This window comes from Camelus ferus, chromosome 13 (assembly GCF_009834535.1).
Source record: "Camelus ferus isolate YT-003-E chromosome 13, BCGSAC_Cfer_1.0, whole genome shotgun sequence".
In the NCBI taxonomy this organism is placed as follows: Eukaryota; Metazoa; Chordata; class Mammalia; order Artiodactyla; family Camelidae; genus Camelus; species Camelus ferus.
The window spans coordinates 56,687,821-56,708,188 of NC_045708.1; the positions used below are offsets into that span (position 1 = coordinate 56,687,821).

Sequence of the window (20,368 nt, forward strand, 5' to 3'; positions counted from 1 at the left end):
TTAAGTCACATAACTTGAGACTTGGAAGATTATGCTACATCTATGGGCTAAACTAGGCTATTCCTATAGTTAAGCCAGTTTTAAAACAAACAGAAAAGACCCTGTCCATACCCTCCACCCAACTCCCACCCACCTGCACACGTGGCTGCCCCTTCATTCCCTCATAGGTTCAGAATCTGTTTTTATTTCTCTCTAACTGCTTTTTCCCCATCCAACTGCTGTCCATCTGAAGCAGTGAATAATATTGTTTTGTAAAATTTCTGGTCCAGATGTATTCTAGAATTGATTGAGTTTGTTTCTAGGTTGTTATAAAATGCATCATTCCTATCTGTATTTAGTTAAAATCTGTATTTAGTTAAAATTTATGGATGCTAATAAAAAATAACATTTGGGGAAGTGTGGGCATGGCTGGGGGTGTTTAATGGAGAGATCCATACCACAAGACTGTGGTACACTCAAGTCACAAGACACTAAATGTTTGCCTCATTAGTGTTTATCTTTCTGTGACATTCAAGAAGAATGGCATCATCTTGTTTATTTTCTCTTACAAGCTATCCTTAGTCAGCTTTTGTTTTGTTTTGTTTTGGTTTTTCCTTTAGAAAAAGAGCTACCATTTGGAGAGTGTTCATAGTGCCAAGGATTGAGGTGAGTGGGTTTACAATCATTATCTCATTTAATTCTCACGAGGATGGGTGGGGGTAATGATAGTGGTAGAGCACATGCTTAGCATGCACCAGATCCTGAGTTCAGTCCCCAGTACCTCCATTAAAAAAAAAAAAAAAAAGCATAACAAGGAGAGATGCTATTATACTGGCAAAGGATTAAAGAGAGGTTAAGAAACTTGATCAAGCTCGCCCAGCAAGGAAGTACACAGCAGGGTTGCTTCCCTAGAGTCTGCTATGTTGTCTCTCAGACCAGCAACTCCCAGAGAAAGAGTGCTCTGCCCACCACCTGCCAGTCCCTCTTTCCTTAGAACTTTGCTTGCACTTTGGTTAAGGACCTTACCATGTTCTATTATCAAGTATCTCTTATCTTTCCCACTTGACTGAACCTGAGATGATGTTAGAGACCATGGAAAGCATTCTCATCTCTGATAGGTACCTTAAAAAAGACCTTGTCCATATCCTCCACCCAACCCCCATCTACCTACTATTCTTGTAGTAGTAACTCAATAAGGCTTGTTGAATTCATAAATGAATGAATTACTGAGTTTTCTGGACCCATTAAAGACCATGAACTAAAGCAGTGATTTTAAAATATATAGTCACGATCAAGAAGTTCTTACTGAAAATACAGCAGCTCTCTGAAGCAGATGGAGGGGATGGAAGAAAAAGGGGTGGGAGAGCAAGGTATGGTTCCTCAAGGAGACTGAAAAGAGGAGCTTCCCTTGGGAGCAGACAGTTCTCCCACAGTCTCAGCCTCTGCAACTCTTTTTCCAAGGTTCCTCTTGGTCTCTCAGGATTCTGCGTGTTCTCATGGAGAAAACACCAAATACCTTGAAAGCCAGGGTTTCTGCCTTGTGGTCTGTGAGCCAACCTCATGACGTCACAGCCCCCATCAGCCCACGGTACTTTTCCTGACTACACGTAGGCAAACTAGACTGGGCTTCCAGCAAGTGAAACCTCTTTTGAGTAAATATTTTGGTCCTGGTTTTAAGATTTCTCTGACAGATCAAGTGGTGGAAATCTGTATATACACAGAATGGTCTCTCCCTTTTTTCGCTATGTAAGTGATGTTCCTTTTCTCGTAGAAATAACTCTGCTTCTCTTAGCTGGTTCTTGCTTGGGCTTTCATTGTTGATTTTTACTCAGAGGGTCTGCTGAGCAGAGTTGAAGAGGACCCAAAATATATCCTTCTCCCAAGCTACCTGCCTCCTAGGTAGGGCTGATGTATCAGCCTTTGTTTTACCATCAGAGTGTTCAGACTCGATGGGGAAAAATGGCCTCTGAATTTCCAATTCTAATAGGAAAGTTTTAATCTAACCTTGTTGCTGAAGTTGCAACAAAATTCTTCAAATTCTAAACTTGTAGCAGGAAAGAGCAAAGTCCTGTGAATGTGTGCACGTGCACACACACACACTATATATATATGTATATATACACACATATACACACACAAATTAATATACATATATGAGAATATACCATATTTTCATTTATTTTATTTACAGTATATTTATGTATGCACTCATTTTTCATAAATATAAGCTTAAAGCAGAAAAGAGCAATGCATTATATATACACATGCATATGCATATACATACACACAAACATATACATATATATGCATGTGTGTGTGTGTGTGTATGTGCACTTACAAGCAAAGTACCTCATACACAGTATAAGGCTCATGGCATCTTTCATTGATAGGTATTTGTGCTCCCTTATTAATTGCAGATTATTAATTTCAGATAATCCCATCACAGAGTTTTTAAGCAGAGTGAAGCCTCCGTTCGTAAACAGCCGAGGGAGAATTTCGCCTGCTACTTTTGAAGAATCCTTTGATGTACCCAAAGCCTGTAGAGGGGTGATTCCAAACCTACTTAACTTTTAAAAGTGTGAAGTGTTTGCTAGGAGTTCTCTGATCTGTTAGAGGAGACCGAATTGAGGAGAAGAAAAGGCTGCTTTCTCTCCCCAGCGGGACGCAGATCCCAGCCTGCTGGTGAACGACTTTCTATACGTTGAACATTTACACAAAAAAAGGAGAAAAGAAAGAGTAGCCAACACCGAGGGGCAGCCAGGGGCGCCAGGGACGGCACGTGACCCGGGGGCGGGGCCTCGCGGGCCGCCAGCCAGTGGACGGGGCCGGGGCGGGGCCACCACTCGGGGGGCGGGGCCTGTGCCCGCGCAGCTCTCACCGCGGTCCCCTTATTTGGATCTGCGGGAATGTGGGCTGGAGCGGTGCTGCCGCGGTACCAGCCTCCAGCCTATCGCCGGGACTGCCCCTGACCCAGGCGCGCCCGCTGCTCGGTGGCAGGAGGGCCGGCGGAGCGCCATGGCCTGCATCCTGAAGGTAACGACTCGGATCTGTGGCTCAGACGCGTGGTTGGCTGCTAAGAGGCTCTTGCTGCTAAGAGGCGCGGAGTCAGCCGTGGTCCCACCGCATCCTCATCTCAGTTGTCTTTTCCTGGCATTGATCTTCTTTTTGTTCCTTTGGCAAATGCATATGGAGGGAGATTCTGAAACATGCAGCTGGCACAGCTTCTCTTCCCACCATTCCTGCCTGCTCGCGCCTGCTTTGAAGGAGCTGCAGACTGTTGGCTCCAGGGGAGAGCAGGGCTGTGTGCCGAATAATGGGGATGGCAGGGAGGGGAGGGGTTCTCCCGCGGGTCCCGCGGCTCCGTTGCCTGAGGCTTTTCTGCGGCCACGCAGAGGAGAGGCTGGGCATAGGTTATTGGTGCTGACGGGTATAGCGCTTTGAATGGGGGTGAGAATGAGCACAGGAGGGTTCTGATTTAATCATGTGAAGACAGAAACTTAAGAGTTTACAGGTAGTCCCTTAGGAATGAGTTTTCTGTGAGATCTGCTAACAATATATGCCAGTAGTTATACTTTGGAAAAGTTCACAGGAAGATGTATTTATTAGGAGAGAATCTTAAGCCTTGTTTTGCTCATAAATTTAAACAGACAAAATTATTTCACTCCCTATCAGAGTCTGCTCAGCCACCCCTTCTTTGTTGAGTTTTCTTTCTCCAAGTCTGCTTTATTAGCCTGGACTGAGCACCTTTCTGGGTTCACAGCCTTGTGGCACCAGGTGGGAGGACTTGGTATGAGTTCCTCTCTTGAGAACTTTTTACTCCACAGGGATAGTTTTGTTTGTTTGTTTGTTTTTGTTTTTCTGCACTACTGTTTCTGTTTGTGCCTAACCTGACTCCTAACTGCATGAGTCAAAAACTTTCGTAGCATGAAAGTTTCCTGGGCCTTGACTGGAGAATGCAAAGGCCTATTTGTTCGAAGTTTAGAGGGAGCTGTGTATAACAGAGGAAAACACTGAAATCACTTTTTCGTTGTTGTTGGGTTATTTTGAAAGAACATTTGTTTTTCTGTAGGATGATTTGAAGCCATTTACCTCTATATTAGTTATCTGAATCCTCTTCCAACATGCCTTGGTGTTAACGATGCAAATAAGAGACTAACCTCATAGAATTTGTTTCCATTTCTAAGAGTGAAGGAGATCAGGTATTTCCTGTGACTTTTCTGAACTTCCTCTGTTTGGTTTTGAAAAATTTTCTAGGACATAATGATAGCAAGATCAAAAGGAAATAACACACTGGCATTACAGTATGGGATTTTTACCTTGGGGACTCGCAGAAGGAGTGAAATATGAATATGAGTCATCTCTACTATTTACTGTATTATTAGCTGAAAGGGAAGTTGAGGAGCATGACATTTATTGTTGGCTCTCTTCTTCCCTTTTGGTTTCTCCCCTGCCTCATCTTGTACATGTTCCAAACATTTTTAATACACATCCCACGCTTCACATGAATCTGATCCAATCTTTCCTTTCCAGCCCCTCTCACTGACCTCAGACATTTAGGGCATATCTGATTCCTCCTTGTTTTTTCTCCACTGAGACTAATCAGGGGTGCAGACAGGTAAATTGCAAAGAGCAAAAGGCTTTGGACTCAGGCTTTGGTCTGAGTGCAGGCTTTGCCAAGAAATACCTGTGTGACCTCAGACAAGTTACTTAAGTGTCTTTGAGTCTCAGTTTTCTCAATATAAGATTAAAGTGATAGCACCACATGGTTGCTGTTGGGATGAAATAATATACGATATGGAAAATACTTGTGGCACAGGCATTCAATATATGCCATTTATTTCTGACATATAATAATAACTACAATTTAATTAGCCTTTACTATATCCTCAGCCCATTTCACATAACTTTTATTCTTACATAAAACCCTGCAAGGTGAGTATCACTGTTTAAAATCCCATTTTACAGATGAGGAAGCTGAGGCTCCTGAGTTTAAAAGATTCACCCAAAGGAACAGGATTAAGGACAGAGTGAGCCTGGATTTAGATCCAGATCTGCCATTCTTCTATGTATTTTAACTCTGTTCCCTGTACTTTCCTGGGTAATGACTTTCTAAGATGCCCTGATGCCATTCAGAGTTCTTACCATTTTGAGAAACAAAGTACCTGTGTGCAGTTGTATTCTTGATGGCCTGTGGTGGGCCTTTTCCCCTGAAAAGTCATGCATAGTGGAGTGGAGAGTCCAGAGACCTGGATTAAGTGCAAGCTTCGTCTCCTGTATATGATTTTAGACAGTCACTGCAACTTGAACCTCAATCTTCCCAAGTTGTAAAATGCCTGATAGGGTTTTGTGAGGGTAAAATGATACACAGTTGTTGTTCTATTTAATGAAACATTTTCTTTTTTGGGGGGGGTAGAGGTAATTAGATTTATTTATTTAATTATTTTCTAATGGAGGTACTGGGGATTGAACCTAGGACCTTGTGCATTCTAAACATATGCTCTGCCACTTGAGCTATACCCTCCCCTCAGTGAAACATTTTCTGCCATGTACTGGCCCTGGACTTAGTGTTGGCGTCACAGGATGCATAAGCCATTGACTCCATTCTTAACTGGCTTAGTATGGAGATGGAAAAGTAAATGAATATTTATGTTACAATGTGAAGAATAATACAGATCTGTGGAAGACATAACAGAAGCATGGAAGGGGAGAGCAATGAGCCCTCTCATTGGGTAATCAAGGCAGGCTTCCCACTTATAATATTGGAGCTGTATTTTGGAGACCGAATAGGATTTACTGTGAAGAAGCTTGTGTTTTAGAAGGATAACTTTTGAGACAGAGTCAACTTTATTCTGTGGACAAAAACTAATCTCAACAAATTTTTGAGGTAGATCTTATTATCCATTTTTGCACGGAGAACCATATTCAATATCTTGTAACAACCCTTAATGAAAAAGAATATGAAAACAAATACATATATATACACACACACACACATACATGACTGGGACATTATGCTGTACACCAGAAACTGACACATTGTAACTGACTATACTTAAAAAAAAAAAAAATAAACCATAGCATTTGGAGGGGAAAAAAGTGTTTGAAATTTGATAGACAAAAAAGATATTTAATTTGTATTTATTTGGTTACTAGCGAAGTAAAACTTAAATTTATAGAAGCCGCTTGCTTTTCTTCTCTTGTAAATTACAGATACTTTAAAATCTTCTGTCATAAAACCTGTTTATATTTCCTTTTATGATTTCTGCCTTTGGTCAGGTACTTTTTGAGCACAGTGTCTTGTACAGCTTTGATATTTAACAAATATTTAGTGAGTTGTATTAAGGGTTTTATTTTTAAGTTTTTAATTTTTTTTTTTTTTTTTGATATTCAGTACTGAAATGGATACTGAGGGAACATGTGGACACAAGACACTTGTGAATTATTTCTGCCTTGGAGAAGATAATGGTTTTGCCAGGTTAATGAGACTTGGGAACCTGAAGCAGTTAGACAGTAACACAGTGGGTGCAGAACTAAGCTACTCTTCTCTTCTCTAACAGTCACCTGCCCTTGTATAACATTTATCTTGATTGATGGGAAATTGGATGGATCAATTGGTTGGTATCAAGTTACGGACTTGGTGTCTTCTCATTTACTCTCCCCTCCTGCCCCAGACCTCATCCTTCACCATATTGTATCAGTTCTATCTGAGGGGAAAAAAATCTGCCCATTATTCTCTATCCTTATGCCCTCTGTCTTGTCCAGAACCTAGTATTTGATCTGTCTTTTGAAACAGCCTTCTTTCCTTCAGGGTCCTCATAATCTTGCCTATCTTCCACATCACTCTCAGAGTATTGTGCTAAAGTGCAGTGCTGATCAAGCCATTTGTAGGCTTAAATGCTTGTCTTGGCTCCCCAGCCCCTGTGGGATAAGCCCAGCTATTTAGCTTGGCATTCAAGTTCCTTTAGAATCTGGCCCCTGCCCACATATTTGGCTTCACCATCTCCTACTCTCTTACCCATGATCCAGACACTTATCTAAACGTATCCCAAGTCTGTAGATGTAGTACCTCCTTTCCTGGCTTTGTGCCTACGTAGTATAGTATAGGGATTGAGATCCTGGGCTCTGATGTTGACTAATCTGTTCCAGCAGTGAAATATCTAAGCCTCAGTTTCCTCATCTGTGAAATGGGAGCAAAATGGTGCCTACTTCTTAAGGTTATGAGGAATAAATGAACTGATTTCTGGAGACTAGAACCTGGCATATAAGTCCTTGGTGGTTAGTAGCTATTAGTTGTTATTGTACGCACTGTATTCTGTATGGGAAATTCCCTCTGCTGTCATTGTTCCTCCGCTGACAGAGTTAAGCTTATCTTTCAACTCCTGAGTCACATCTGTGGTCCAGCCTTCCCCTGCCTCTGCAACCTTCCTCTGTGGCCCCATGGTTTGGTTCTTGTCTGTGTTGCAACAGGTATTAGCCTGTATTGTTAGTTAGCTGTTTATATGCCCAATTTGTTTGTTTTACTACGAACTCATAAAGCACAGGGGCCTTTGGTATGTCAGTCAGCTAGTGTTTACTAAGCACATGTAAATGAATACTGTTCCTGCCCCTAAGTAGGATTACAAACTCAGTGAGAAGAAAGGTACACCGAGTGCTATGGGAGTATATGGATGATTGTGTTGGTAGTTACCTAATTGAATCTTGGGGGCAGAAAAGGCCTTGTCTTATTCAACTTGATACCCATAACAAATAACCTGACTCTCAGTAGAGGGTTCCCTAAGTCTTGAATGTGTAAATGATGTAATTTTTTGTGATGCCACTTATAGACCTGAGCCCTCCTCTATGAACAGCTAAATTCTTCATGGACATATCATGAGTTTTTCACTCTCACATATAGCAAGCAGATTAGAGTTTATTAGTTTGCTCCTTAAGTTTCTTCTCAGTTTGTTTCTTTTAGATCTATTACTGCTTCTCCTATAAAATCTGGAGCCAGTTTGAAATCTGGAGGGAGGGAAGAGAGAGAACTGGACTGGAAAGAAGAAAGAAGGAAAGTAGAAAAGTGTTTTATCTTTTGTTATGATCATTTTGATTCCCTCGGTTAATAGAAACAAACAAACAAACAAAAAGCAAAAGCAAAAAACAAACCCCCAACACCCATAACCACGATTTGTGGTTCTCAAACTGTGAGGTCTCCAAGGATTGGAAAACAATATGGCTTCACTGAGACTGGAAAGCCATAGAAACTTCACAGGTATGCAGATTGTAAACCTGAAACTCCAAGATAAGCCCAGCAAGTGGAACAGACAAGGCACTGTGTTTGATGAATCTGCTATGACATTTCTTTCTGCTGCCCTAAGAATGCTGAAGTCTCAGTAGTGGCCTGGCCTAATTTTCATGCTTACGGTGACTGAGCAAATGCTCTTGCAACTTCCATTAGCACACTTTGGGGAATGAGTTGACCATGTGAAAACATTGGTCTTCGGGGGAGCTGAGAACAATAGCAGCGGTAACAGTTGCTATTTACTGAACACCTAGAGCCTCCAGGCTGGGTCCTGTGCCCAGTGCTTTACGTATATCATCTCATGTAAACTTTTGTTACGAATGAAGATACTGAGGTTCACAGAAGCTGAGTAACTTATCCCAGGTCCTACGGTGAGTGAGTGATGAAGGCTCTGGGTGGTGTTGTAGTGTGTCATCTTTTACCTTCAGTGCCGATTCGGTGAATGTTTGTCTGGGCTTTGAGTTTATTTCAGCATCCACTACCCAGGCAATACTCAGTCTAGACAGCTTCCTTACATCCTCTTGGTGAGGATTATTTTTTGCTATGCTGTTTTTATTTGTTCCTTCCTCAGAGCTTCCTTTGTGACAGAGGAACCAGAGGATATAGAGGGGCTGCAGAGACTGGGGAAATAAGAAGGTTCCAATTCTGCCTTGAACAATAATAGCCTTTTGACCCTGGGCAAGTCCTGTGATCACTCCCTCCCCTTCTCCTGAGAAACCCCCATGTCCCTTTGAAGGTGGGAGTGAAGGAGAGGAGTGGTACAGTGTTGGATTTACCCTTAAGCCAAACTTCAGGGCCCCTCCAAGGCTCTGGGAAGAGGCTCTGGCATTTCTGTGTTTATAATTTTATATTCATTTTCTTAAAGAGCCCCACATAAATTATAGAAGCTTCAGGCTGCCCAACCAGGATCACCCCCAGGGTGGTGCTGGAATCCAAAGGAGATAAAGCTCATGAATGCACTTTGCAAAGCAGAATGCACTGTATGCACATGGCAAAACTATTATCAGTGTTATTAACAATTAGATAACAGCTTGAATCAAGGAAACCTATCTTGGGGACTGGTGGGAGAAAGAAGGGTGTAGATTTGAGGAGAGCAGAGGAAGTCCATTAAGCTTTCCAGCCGATGACTGTGGAAAGTTATCATAGCTCCTTCCCAGGAGGAGACTTTTTATCTGTTTGTGAGAATTTCACACAGGCTTGTGCCTCAGGGCTGGGAATTGGGTGAGTTCGCTGTTTCTTGGATTCAGGGAAAGGTGGAGGAAGGCATTTTTCTAATTGGAGAGAGTAGATTTACAAGTACTACCAGCATCCCATTACAGAAAGCTGCAGTTAGCTCTCGGTTATTAAAAGGCTCATTATTCAATTTATGGATTATCCAGATTCTGTTAGTCCCTGGCCATTCTAATGTACACCTTTTACGCATTTTACTGCCAATTAGCACTTCCACCAGAGCCTGGAAAGGGAGAGGAGCTAAACCCCAAATTGGTTAATTCCCTTCCTTGTTAGCAGCTTTGTCAAGGTTTGTCAGCAAGAAGGTAGTTGAAGAAAATGGCTCAAATGAGGTGAAGAGAATATCTGTTCTTTCACAGTTGTGTTCTTTATTGCTCAACTCAGGAACTGAGAGTAAGCTCTGGTTCTGATTTTAAATTGATTTAAAGTCACTAAATCAGAGATCTTGGCCTAAGATATCCAGAGACTTCAAGAAACAGCAGCCTCAGGGTAGATAACATTCTCAGAGGGCCTTTTGCCCACACCCCACGTGTCCAGGCTTCGCTCTCATTTCCTGTGTGATGCAGAGGGGTGGGGGCTCACAACATCTGGGTCTTGGGAAAGTAGGGGAAGTTAACTCCTAAAGAGATTGTTCAGGGGCCAGGAAGGACAGGTTCTTGTACTTAAGTCATTGTAATGTTTGTGTCAAAAAAAGTGTGTCTCTGCATGTACATAGTAGATATAAATCAAAATGTGCACCCACATCCATTCAATCATATCTTAATATTTATTTATTCAGGTCTGAAAACTCTTGCATGTAAAATCCTTTTCTGGAAGAGGCTTCTCTCTAATTTCAAAGGCTCTTTCATTTCCTAGGAAAGTTATTAGGGGTGCATTTACCAGACACAAAAGAAAAAGTTCTTTGGTCAGTTATGAAAGCCCTGTTTGCATCTTGCTTGGAGAAGGTCATGATCTCAAGGGAGCTAGAAGTAAAATGTGTATGTCCTGCACTGGGAATGAGTCAGACTGTGGGATTAAAGTGTGCATGTGGAGCTCATCTTAGGTTTTAAGGATTGGAATGAGCAAAATGACTGTCCTGGGATGATTCCCCTCATTGGAACAAGTGGGATTACACACCTGCAGAGAGCAGGGCTTTAAGTCCTTGTATTGTTGGCCCCAACAATGTGCTTGATTCTAAAGAAAGAGAATTGAAAGTCTCTCTCTGTGAAGGGTTTGCCTTATCAACCAGGGAAAGTGGTAACCAGGAAAGAAGGGCTGTTTTGTAGGGCGTGGGCGGGAAGAGGACTGTAGTTTGCAGAGGTCTGAACTACACTGACTCTGAGTCCATGTCCAGCTTTGTGATGAATCTGAGTAATGACGATAATACCTTTATTCAATGCTCTGTAGCAGTGCTGTCCAGTAGAAATATAATGTGGGCCACTTAGGCAATTTTACATTTTCTAAGAGCCACTTAAAAAAAAAAAAAAGAAAGCAAAAAGAAACAGGCAGAATTTAATAATATATTTGATTTAACCCAATATATCAAAAACATTTCCTTTTCAATATGTAACCAATATCAAATTATTAATGAACTCTTTATATTCTTTTTCCGTAAGTCTTCAAATTTCTGTGTATATTTTGCCCTTAGTGTATCTCAATTTGGATGCTAAATTTTCATCACAAATACTTGATCTGTATTTAGACTTTACAACATGTAGAGTTGAAAAAGTAGATTCACATTTGCAAATTGCTCCAAAGATGCTTACGGGTTTTCCAAGAGTTGCATGGAGTATCAGTTTTAAGATGTAATTTAAGTAAAATAAAATGAAATAAATGTGGTTCATCAGTCACACCAGCCATGTTTCAAGTGCTCAACAGCCAACTGTGGATAGTGGCTACTGTATTGGACAGTGTGTTCATTCAGGTATTCATCCTTAACACCATGCTAAACTTATAGGCCTCTTAGAGACTGCTAAACTTATAGACAATAACTGTTAGAGGCTGGGGGAAAGGATTACTTACTGGTTAGGGATCTGAAGGGGAGAACACCTCTTTTGGTCAGACTTTTGATGACCAAAAAAAAAAAAAAAAAAAGCAAATGAAGAGTAAGTAATGAGTGCCAGACCCAGGGACACAGATCTGAACTTTTGATGAGCCCTTGATACTTCATCTGAAATGAAGTCCTAAGCTTTTCCATATCCTGAGCCCAGTTGGCACCCCCTCCAGATGTTGAGCAGCTGTGACTTCTCCCAGAGGAGTGCTGCTTTGGTCTCAGTGTGGTAGTGTGAACTCCTGGAGGCCTTGAGGTCAGAGACAGACTTTATACACTTTTATTTGTAAAGTTCCTTTGCTCCAAGAGAGTGGAACACATATGGCAGCAATTTAGACATCCAGAATAAACCACATGTCTTTTTTAAGTTGAGAGAGTAAGGTGATTGAAGTTCCTTTGTGCAGTTTTCTTATTTCTTCACTGTTTATTTGTGTCTCTAAATTCAACGGTATGCCAATAGACGTATGCCCAGTGGTGCTTAGAGCAAATCAGTTTGTAAACCTGCAGCTCTGCTTTGCTTGCCTGCACTTCTACGTTGCAGCTCTGTCCTGCTACACCTAGTTTCCTTAATCATAGAGTGTTAGCATTTTTTCATGAGATGAACATTTCATTATAATTATGACAGAAGGTGCCATTTGCTGAGTGCCTTCTCTCTGGCAGGCAGGCTGCCAGATATTTTACATATATTTGTTATCTCACGACAAGATTGCAGGATGGGCATTATTACTTTCATCTGACAGATAAGGAAACTGGTTCATATAGCTTCACAACTTTGCTAATGTCAGAATTCCTGACCATGGTCCGAAAACTAACAGCTCTTGGGCCAAATCCTGCTTGCCGTCTGTTTATGTAATAGCCCTCAAGTGAGATTGGTTTTTGCTTTTTAACATCATGGAAACAAACAAACAAAAAAAAAAATCAAAAGATTTCATGATGTGAAAATGAAATTCCAATATAAGTGTCCCTAAATAAAGTTTTACTGGAATACAGCCATTCTTGTTCATTTCTTAATGTCTTTGTGTGCTTTCATGCTGTAGTGGCAGAGTTAGAGGTTATCATGTAGACTGTCTGGCCTGCAAAGGCTGAAATATTTACTGTCTCTTTACAGATAAAGTGTGTCACCACTTATGCTGGACTGTTGAGTTCTTAGTATAGACTATAAGAGCCAGGGTCAGGGGTGGTGGGGGTACTTATACCTGGGGCTGTACACCGTGAATGTCGGAGATATTTGGTGAGTATGGAGCCAAGCACTCTATGTGGAAGAGAAGACTGAAGCCTGGAGAGGATAAAGAACTCCCCAAAGCCACATAGTGGGACTGGAATTCAGACTCCAAAGCCTGGTCCCTAAGTCTGTTGCTTCTCACAGATAAGCTGACCACAGTGCTGCTCAACTTGGACTGCATCAGAACCCCTTGAAGGGCTTGTTTCACCAGAGATTGATAAACCCCACCCTCAGGGTTTATGATTCTGTAGGTCTGGGCTGGGGTCCAAGAATTTGCATTTCTGACAAGTCCCCAGGTGATGCTGGTGATGCCTATCTGTGGTCCAACCACACATCAAATAGCCCTGCAGTACTACATCTTGCTCAGTAGCTGCTCAGTTATGGAAGGCTCCAAACCCAAGTATACCCAACAAAAACTGGCTCGAAATTTAAGTCAATTTAGAGATTTAAGTCAAGTACGTTCTAATTAGCTTTTTAGGCATTGTAACCATTTGGTTTCTGCTTCCATTGTTCTCATTAAACCCCAAGCTTTCTGATGCCCTGGGGCTCAGGCCACTAAGAGGGTTGAAATGCATGTGCCTTCCTGCCTGACAGCAAGGGGTTGGGTCTGAAATGAACTTGCCACTGGTGGCATCCCTCCTGTGTTTCTGGTAACTCTGTTTCTTTCAAGTCAGTTTCAGAATCAGTTTATGATGATTTATAAACCCAGAATTTAGTTCCTGCTGACTCTATGTCAAACCCTTTCTCACTCTGTCCTCCACCCCACCCCGCCCCCATTTCTCTGCATGCAAACAAGGAGATCTGGGGGTGCAAGAAACAGCTTCTGTAGTCAGATTATACTGTCTTTGGTCATGGAAGTTAATGCATTAGTGCTAGAGTTCACTGTCTTAATTATAAACTTAGTCTCATATTTAAAAAGTCATTATTTAAGGATTAGGGGTGGGGAGAATGATGCCTGGTGAAAGATGATAGCTTTTTTTTTTTTCATGTTGATGATTCATAGCCTTATTTAGGATTTTAATAAGTAACAAAAAGTATTGGAAACTGCTGATCTAATCTGTGTATAGGCTCATATCGGCATAAAAAAGAAAATAAATCTCTGATGTTTTCCCTTTTGCTTTCTCCTGACTCTCTATTTCTGTGCCTTTATTGTGGAGCCCTTTTCTGATTTCCCGCCTTCATCTTTGGCCTCCCAGCCCTTCCCCAGCACAGGTGTTGTGTTTTTTTATTTTATTTTTTTTTAAATTGAAGTACAGTTACAATGTGTCAATTTCTGGTGTACAGCACAATGTCCCAGTCATACATATACATACATATATGGATTTTCATGTTTTTTTTTTCATTAAAGGTTATTACAAGATGTTGAACATAGTTCTCTGTGCTATACAAAAGAAACTTTTTTAACCTATTTTTATATATAGTGGCTAACATTTGTAAATCTCAAACTCCCAAATTTATCCATTCTCACCCCCTTTCCCTGGTAATCATAAGATTGTGTACTATATCTGCAAGTCTGTTTCTGTTTTGTAGATGAGTTCATAGTGTCCTTTTTTTTTTTTTTTTAAGCTTCCAGATATGAGTGATATCATATGGTATTTTTCTTTCTCTTTCTGGCTTACTTTACTTTGGATGACGATCTCTAGGCCCATCCATGTTGCTGCAAAGTCATTATTTTATTCTTTTTTATGGCAGAGTACAAATGCAGGTGTTGCAGAGATCATTAGCTAGTCCCGTCATCCCTTGGTATCCAGGTATCCACATACCCACTGGGGATTGGTTCCACTACCCCTGCTGATCGATGCCAAAATCTGAGGATGCTCGAGTCCCTTTTATAGAATGGTGTAGTATTTGCACATAACCTCTGCACATCCTTCCATATACTTTAAATCACCTCTAGATTACTTGTAACTAATACAATGTACATTTTATGTAGATAGTTGTAAATACAAAGTAAATAGTTGCCAGCATGTGGCAAATTCAAGTTCTGCTTTGGGAAACTTTCTGGATTTTATTTTTTATTATTATTATTTTAAAATTTTTGATCCGCGGCCAGCGGAACCCACAAACCTGCGGAACCCACGATCAGCGGAACCCGCAGACAGCCGAACCCGGGGACGGCCTAACCCACGGTCCGCTGGCCGTATGTGCAGAGAACCGTAATCGCAGCCCTGTTGCACAGCTCTGTTGCCCAGCAGGTAGAGCACGCGTTTGCAGAGTCCCAGGATATAAGCCATTCCATTAGGAATTTTCCTCTGGGAAATGTGAGTCTTTTCTTCTCCTGGTTTATATATAAAATTAGTGGTGTGGCGGTTCACGACAGCCCAGGGAGGTCGTCCCTCACGCGTCGGCCGTGGCCTAGAGGCTGCCTTTACTACTACTCGCGTTTGCTCTTTTATTGTTGACCTTCTCAGCCTTGTGGTCCTTTCTTTCTCCCCATCTCTGGGAGAAAATTCATTCCCCAGCAGCATGTACCTGCACCAGTGCCACCTTATGCCTGTTTCCTTATTTATTTTTCCTTACATTCTTAACGTTGGGAGTAAGAGAATCTCACCCCTACCTTGGTTTATGTCAATTATTTGTTCCTTGGCTGGTTTAATGTTCACTTAATTCAGCCACGCTGCTTAACCCTGGCAGCCTGGTTGATGGCTTGAGCTGAGCCAGAATGAGACTTCTAAATTGTTGGTGAGTTAGAGTTAGTTTTTCTGTCACTCATATGGGACCTTTAGTATTAAAATCTTACTTAAAGAAATACCACTTTAGACTTCTGTTTTTGGAACAATTGAAATTCACTGTATATTTTTCCAGGTTTGTATAGGTTAAAGGGGTCTGTGTTCGACCTTAACCACCCCCTCCGCCACCCCCCTTATCTTAGGAAATAGAGCTTGTGAAGAGAACGTTTATTAGCAAGCCTTTAAAGAGAATCCAAGTATCGTGGGTGAGAGGAGGGGTAAAGGGAATGCAGATAAAAAAGAAGCTGAAGATTTAATTCTTTTCTAAGGGAAATTTGGGTCTGTATGAATAATAATAGTAATTGTAATGATAGCTTACATTTACTGAGTGATTATAGCTACTGTGTTGGGGCTTTACAGTTTTGTATTATCTCATTTAATCCTTACAAGCTCTTAAAATAGGTACTATTATAAATTCCCATATAAGTAAGGAAATTGCAGCTTAGAGAGGTTTCTTAGAGAGACTAAGTAACCTCTTCAAGGTCATACAACTATTAAAGGAGAAGGCAGTATTTGAACCCAGGAGTTAGGCCAAAGAAAATATTTCTATAGTCATATGTGGACAAATCTATTTATAACTTGCCCACAATAATATAATAGCTTTGATGATAAAATGATACCAGTAAGCATTTTCTGGGTACTTTATGGTAGATACTGTATTTCAAGCATATACATGATTTCCTTTAATAGTCAACAATCCTATTAGAAAAATAGTATTGTTACTGTATCTGTTTTACCTGGGAGGAAGTGCTGAGGCTTGCAGAAAACTCTAATTCTTTGTCCAAGATCCCGTGGCTAGTGAGTAGAAAATTTGTGTGACCCTTTTATCTTATAATTATTGTTTTTAGCCAACATACTATATGCAATAAGGACCGGGCACACTATTTTCAGTACTTTAAATTTTTAACTCATTTAGTCCATATTTTTCAGATAAGGAAACCAGGGCACAGAGTAGTTAAGATCACCAAACTCTTTTTGGCAGAGGTTAGATTTGAACCCGGCAGTTTAGCTTTGGTGTCTGTATATGTAATGGCCATGCACAAGGCCACAAACCCTCCCCCTGCTTTGGTGTTTTACCTGCAAGTGCAGAGAATCCCTTAGGACTATTGAAATCCATTTCAATATCAAATCAACCCACTTCAGAGGAGCTTGTGGAGATTAGAAGAAAAATTGCTTGATTTTTGACTTAAGGTAAACTGAATTAAAAAATGAGTTCTTTTGAATTTTTTCCTTTTTAATACCTTTGATGAATTTCAAATCAGATACATTTAGAAGATCCACTTAGGTCAAGTTGAACTTGGTGGAATTAATTCTCTGTGGAAGGGAAATTAGCATTTGAGTACGAGCCTATCATTCTGACTTGGTGGGGAAGGCCAGGCAGTTTTCCTCTTGACTGATCTCCCTGCTCTCCCCTTCTCCACTTGTCCCCCTGGATAACTCCATTGGAAAGCCAAAGTGATCTTTTAAAAAGTAAATCAGATCATTTCAGCTTCTTGTCTAAACCTTTTGGTGGCTTTCCATTTCACTTTGGATGAAAACTAAATTTTTCAAGGCTCCTAATGCTCATGATCTTGCTTCAACTTATTCTTGAGAAGTCATCTTCTGCATCTTGGTCCTCTGCTCATTTTCATTCCATCCAGTTCTTGGGCCATGCCAGGTTCCTTCCTGCTTCAGAGCCTTTGAGCTGCTATTGCCTTACCTGCTCTACTTTGCCCCCAGGTTCTTTGTGAGGCTATTTCTTCCTACCCTTCGTGTCCCAAATTCAAGTTTACTGCCTCAGAGAGGTCTTTGCTGATTATGCCAATGAAATATAACTCTTCCTGATAGTCCCTATTATGCTTCTCTGTTTATTATGCACATAGCACTTTCTTAATGTGTGATTATGTGTGTATTTGTTTGTTTACTTGTCAGTCAAAAGACTGAAAGTGCAGAAATCATGTTTTTGTTTGTTTATCACTGTGTACCTATCATTGTATAGTATAGTCAACAAACAAATGATTTAATGAATTAATTTCAGACAAAAAGAAATAGTAGGTGCAAAGATATTGTGGCATGAGGGAACAGATTATTTTGGGGAACAGTGAAAAGCTGTGGATGGCTGTTGCTGAACTGGTTTTTGGGAGCTGGAGGAGATGATATAGTTGGAATCAGATCATAAAGGATCATATAGGTCCTACCAAATAGCATTGGATTTTATCCTTTAGAAATGGGGAAACACTAATAGGATTTAAACAGATTATTAAATATAGTAGAGACATTAGGTCAGAGAGAAGAATATTCTATTGTGTTATTGTTTTTTTAAGAGTAGCTGGAGTCCTTGGATTGACTCTGATCATTGTCTTTTATATTTGGAAATTACTTGTCCCAATTATGATTTTGCTACAATGATTGCATAGGCAGAATTTCAGATAGAATGCTGGAAATTAAAATGTGCTGAAGATGTAAGTGTCCCTGTTTACAGCTGAGCTTGATGTTTTATCTATCAAATAAGGATGAGCCAATAATAAAATGAAATTAAGCATTTTATACAAATAAGTTATTGGTTGTTCAGGTTGATGAACTTTCTGTTTAAGGAAGAAATCATACATTTAGACATTATCTCTTTGGCTCTCTAGATGATACATTGCAGACTTTAGGCTCTGTGTGGTAGAGCTAACTCACGTTCAGTTCACAGTATTGCTCTTAAGGAGAATGCTAGGTAGTTCTGCCCTACCAGTCATTATATAGCAACTGTCTTCCACCCCTGCCTTGGAAGGACAATAATATTGTCCTTGCAGCATTTATTGTTTACTGAGAACCTGCTATGTGACAAGCACTGAGCTAATCATCTTACATTATGTGGGTAAAACTTTATTTCATCTGTTTGAGGAGAAGTTATTCCCATTTTACAGATGGAGGAACAGGCTCGGGGAAGTTGAGTAAATCTCCCAAGTAAGTAGTGGAGTAAGGGAATTCAATCCAGATCCGTCTGACTCAAAATGCCCTGCTTTGAATCTGAACCCTCTGCTATCCTACCTCTGTAGAGGAGAGAATCATATAGGACTATTAAAATGAACTAAACATAACTACACTTTAAAGGAGCTTATGAAAATGATCTTGATCAGAGTTAAACTGAATATAAAAATATCAAGGAATTCCAAAAGCATTTTTCTTTTGATTTGAAGAACTTTTAAACTAGTTTACACTTCAGCAGACATTTTGTTTAACCTGCTTAACTCAATTCAGCCCTAAGATGAGCAGATACTTGAACAGAATCTTGATGGATAAGCAAGAATGTTATAAGGCTAACCAATCAGAATGGCTATATTGTGTCCATCTCCTGGGCTTCCCACCACAATCTACTCTTCTTCACTCATCATTCTGGAATTAGTTCTTGGCACAGCAGCCAGGAGGAACTTTTAAAAATTTGTGTAAGATCATCTCATTTTCTTGCCTAACCAGTCATAGTCTAGGAGAAAACATTTGCAAATCATATGTCTGATTGGTTAGTATCCAAAATATGTAAAGAACTCATGCAACTCAATAGTAAAACAAATGAACAAAAACAAAAATAATCAATCCAATTAAAAAATGGGTAGAGTATCTGAATAGATATTTTTCCAAAGAAGTCATATAGATGACCAACAGGTACATAAAAAGGTGCTCAACATCACTAATCATCAGGGAAATGCAAATCAAAGCAGTAATAAGATATCACCCCATACCTGTTAGAATGGCTGTTATCAAAAAGACAAGAAATAACAAGTGTTGGTGAGGATGTGGAAAAAGGGAACCCTTGTGGACTCTTGGTGGGAATGTAAATTGGTACAGTTACCATGGAAAACAGTATGGAGGTTCCTCAAAAAATTAACAATAGAACTACCATATGATCCAGTAGTCCATTTCTGGGTATTTATCCATGTAAAATGCAAATACTTACTCAAAAAGATATCTGTACCCCCATGCTCATTGCAGCATTATTCACAATAGCCAAGACATGAAAACAAGCTAAGTGTCCATTGACAGATGAATGAATAAAGAATATGTATACACACACACACGTGAATATTATTCAGCCAGAAAAAGAAAGAAATTCTGCCATTTTCAACAGCCTGGATGGACCTTGAGGACATCATGCTAAGTGAAATAAGCCAGACAAAAGAAGACAAATAGCATATGATCTTACTTATAAGTGGAATCCGAAAAACAAAACAAAACTGAACTCATAGATACAGAGAACAGATGGGTGGTTGCTAGAGGCAGAGGGTAGAGGATGGAGAAATGAGTAAAAGGTGGTCAAAAGGTACAAACTTATAGTTATAAAGTAAGTGAGATATAGGGATGATTACATCATGGTGACTGAAGTTAATTATACAGTATCGTATATTTGCAAGTTGTTAAGAGAGTAGATTTTAAAAGTTTTCATCATAAGAGAAATATTGTAACTGTGTGGAGATGTATGTTAACTAGACTTGTGATCATTTTGCATCATATACACATATTGAATCATTGTGTTGTACACCTGAAACTAATATAATACGATCGGTTTATTATATCTCAATAGAACTTACATAAAGATGACCTGATTCCCTTGCCTAGCTGGTCAGTGGATTCCCTTTCATTTGGAATGAATCATAATCTTTTCATCATGACTCCACGGGTCTGTAGGACCTGTTCCTGTCTCCCTCTCCACCTCCAAGGTACTCAGCCGTACCCTCTTTGTTCTAGTTACTTTTAGGCTCTAGACCTGAATCAGGACATTGGCAGTGAATGGTGGGTAGTTCTGTTTGCCTGGAGCTTATGGGAAATTAGGTAACTGAAGCAATTTGGAATTGACCTTGTCCAAAGAACATCTTTGGAATATTTTGGATAATGGAACACTTTTAAGATATTTTAAACACAAGACTAAATGTAGTGGGGCC

General features: G+C 40.2%; 1 protein-coding gene across 18 annotated transcripts in view; it reads left to right on the forward strand.

Moving 5' to 3' along the window:
• Positions 1–2,841: 2,841 nt before the first annotated feature.
• Positions 2,842–20,368, forward strand: part of ST6GALNAC3 (ST6 N-acetylgalactosaminide alpha-2,6-sialyltransferase 3) — a 545,718-nt gene continuing 528,191 nt past the window's right edge. For 17 of the 18 annotated variants that reach the window (XM_032494611.1, XM_032494597.1, XM_032494601.1 and 14 more), the window contains exon 1: positions 2,842–3,012. In XM_032494611.1, coding sequence (XP_032350502.1) covers positions 2,995–3,012 — 18 coding nt within the window. In that variant the 5' untranslated portion in view covers positions 2,842–2,994. The remainder of the gene's footprint in view (positions 3,013–20,368) is intronic. The other variant, XM_014561166.2, reaches the window with a different exon arrangement.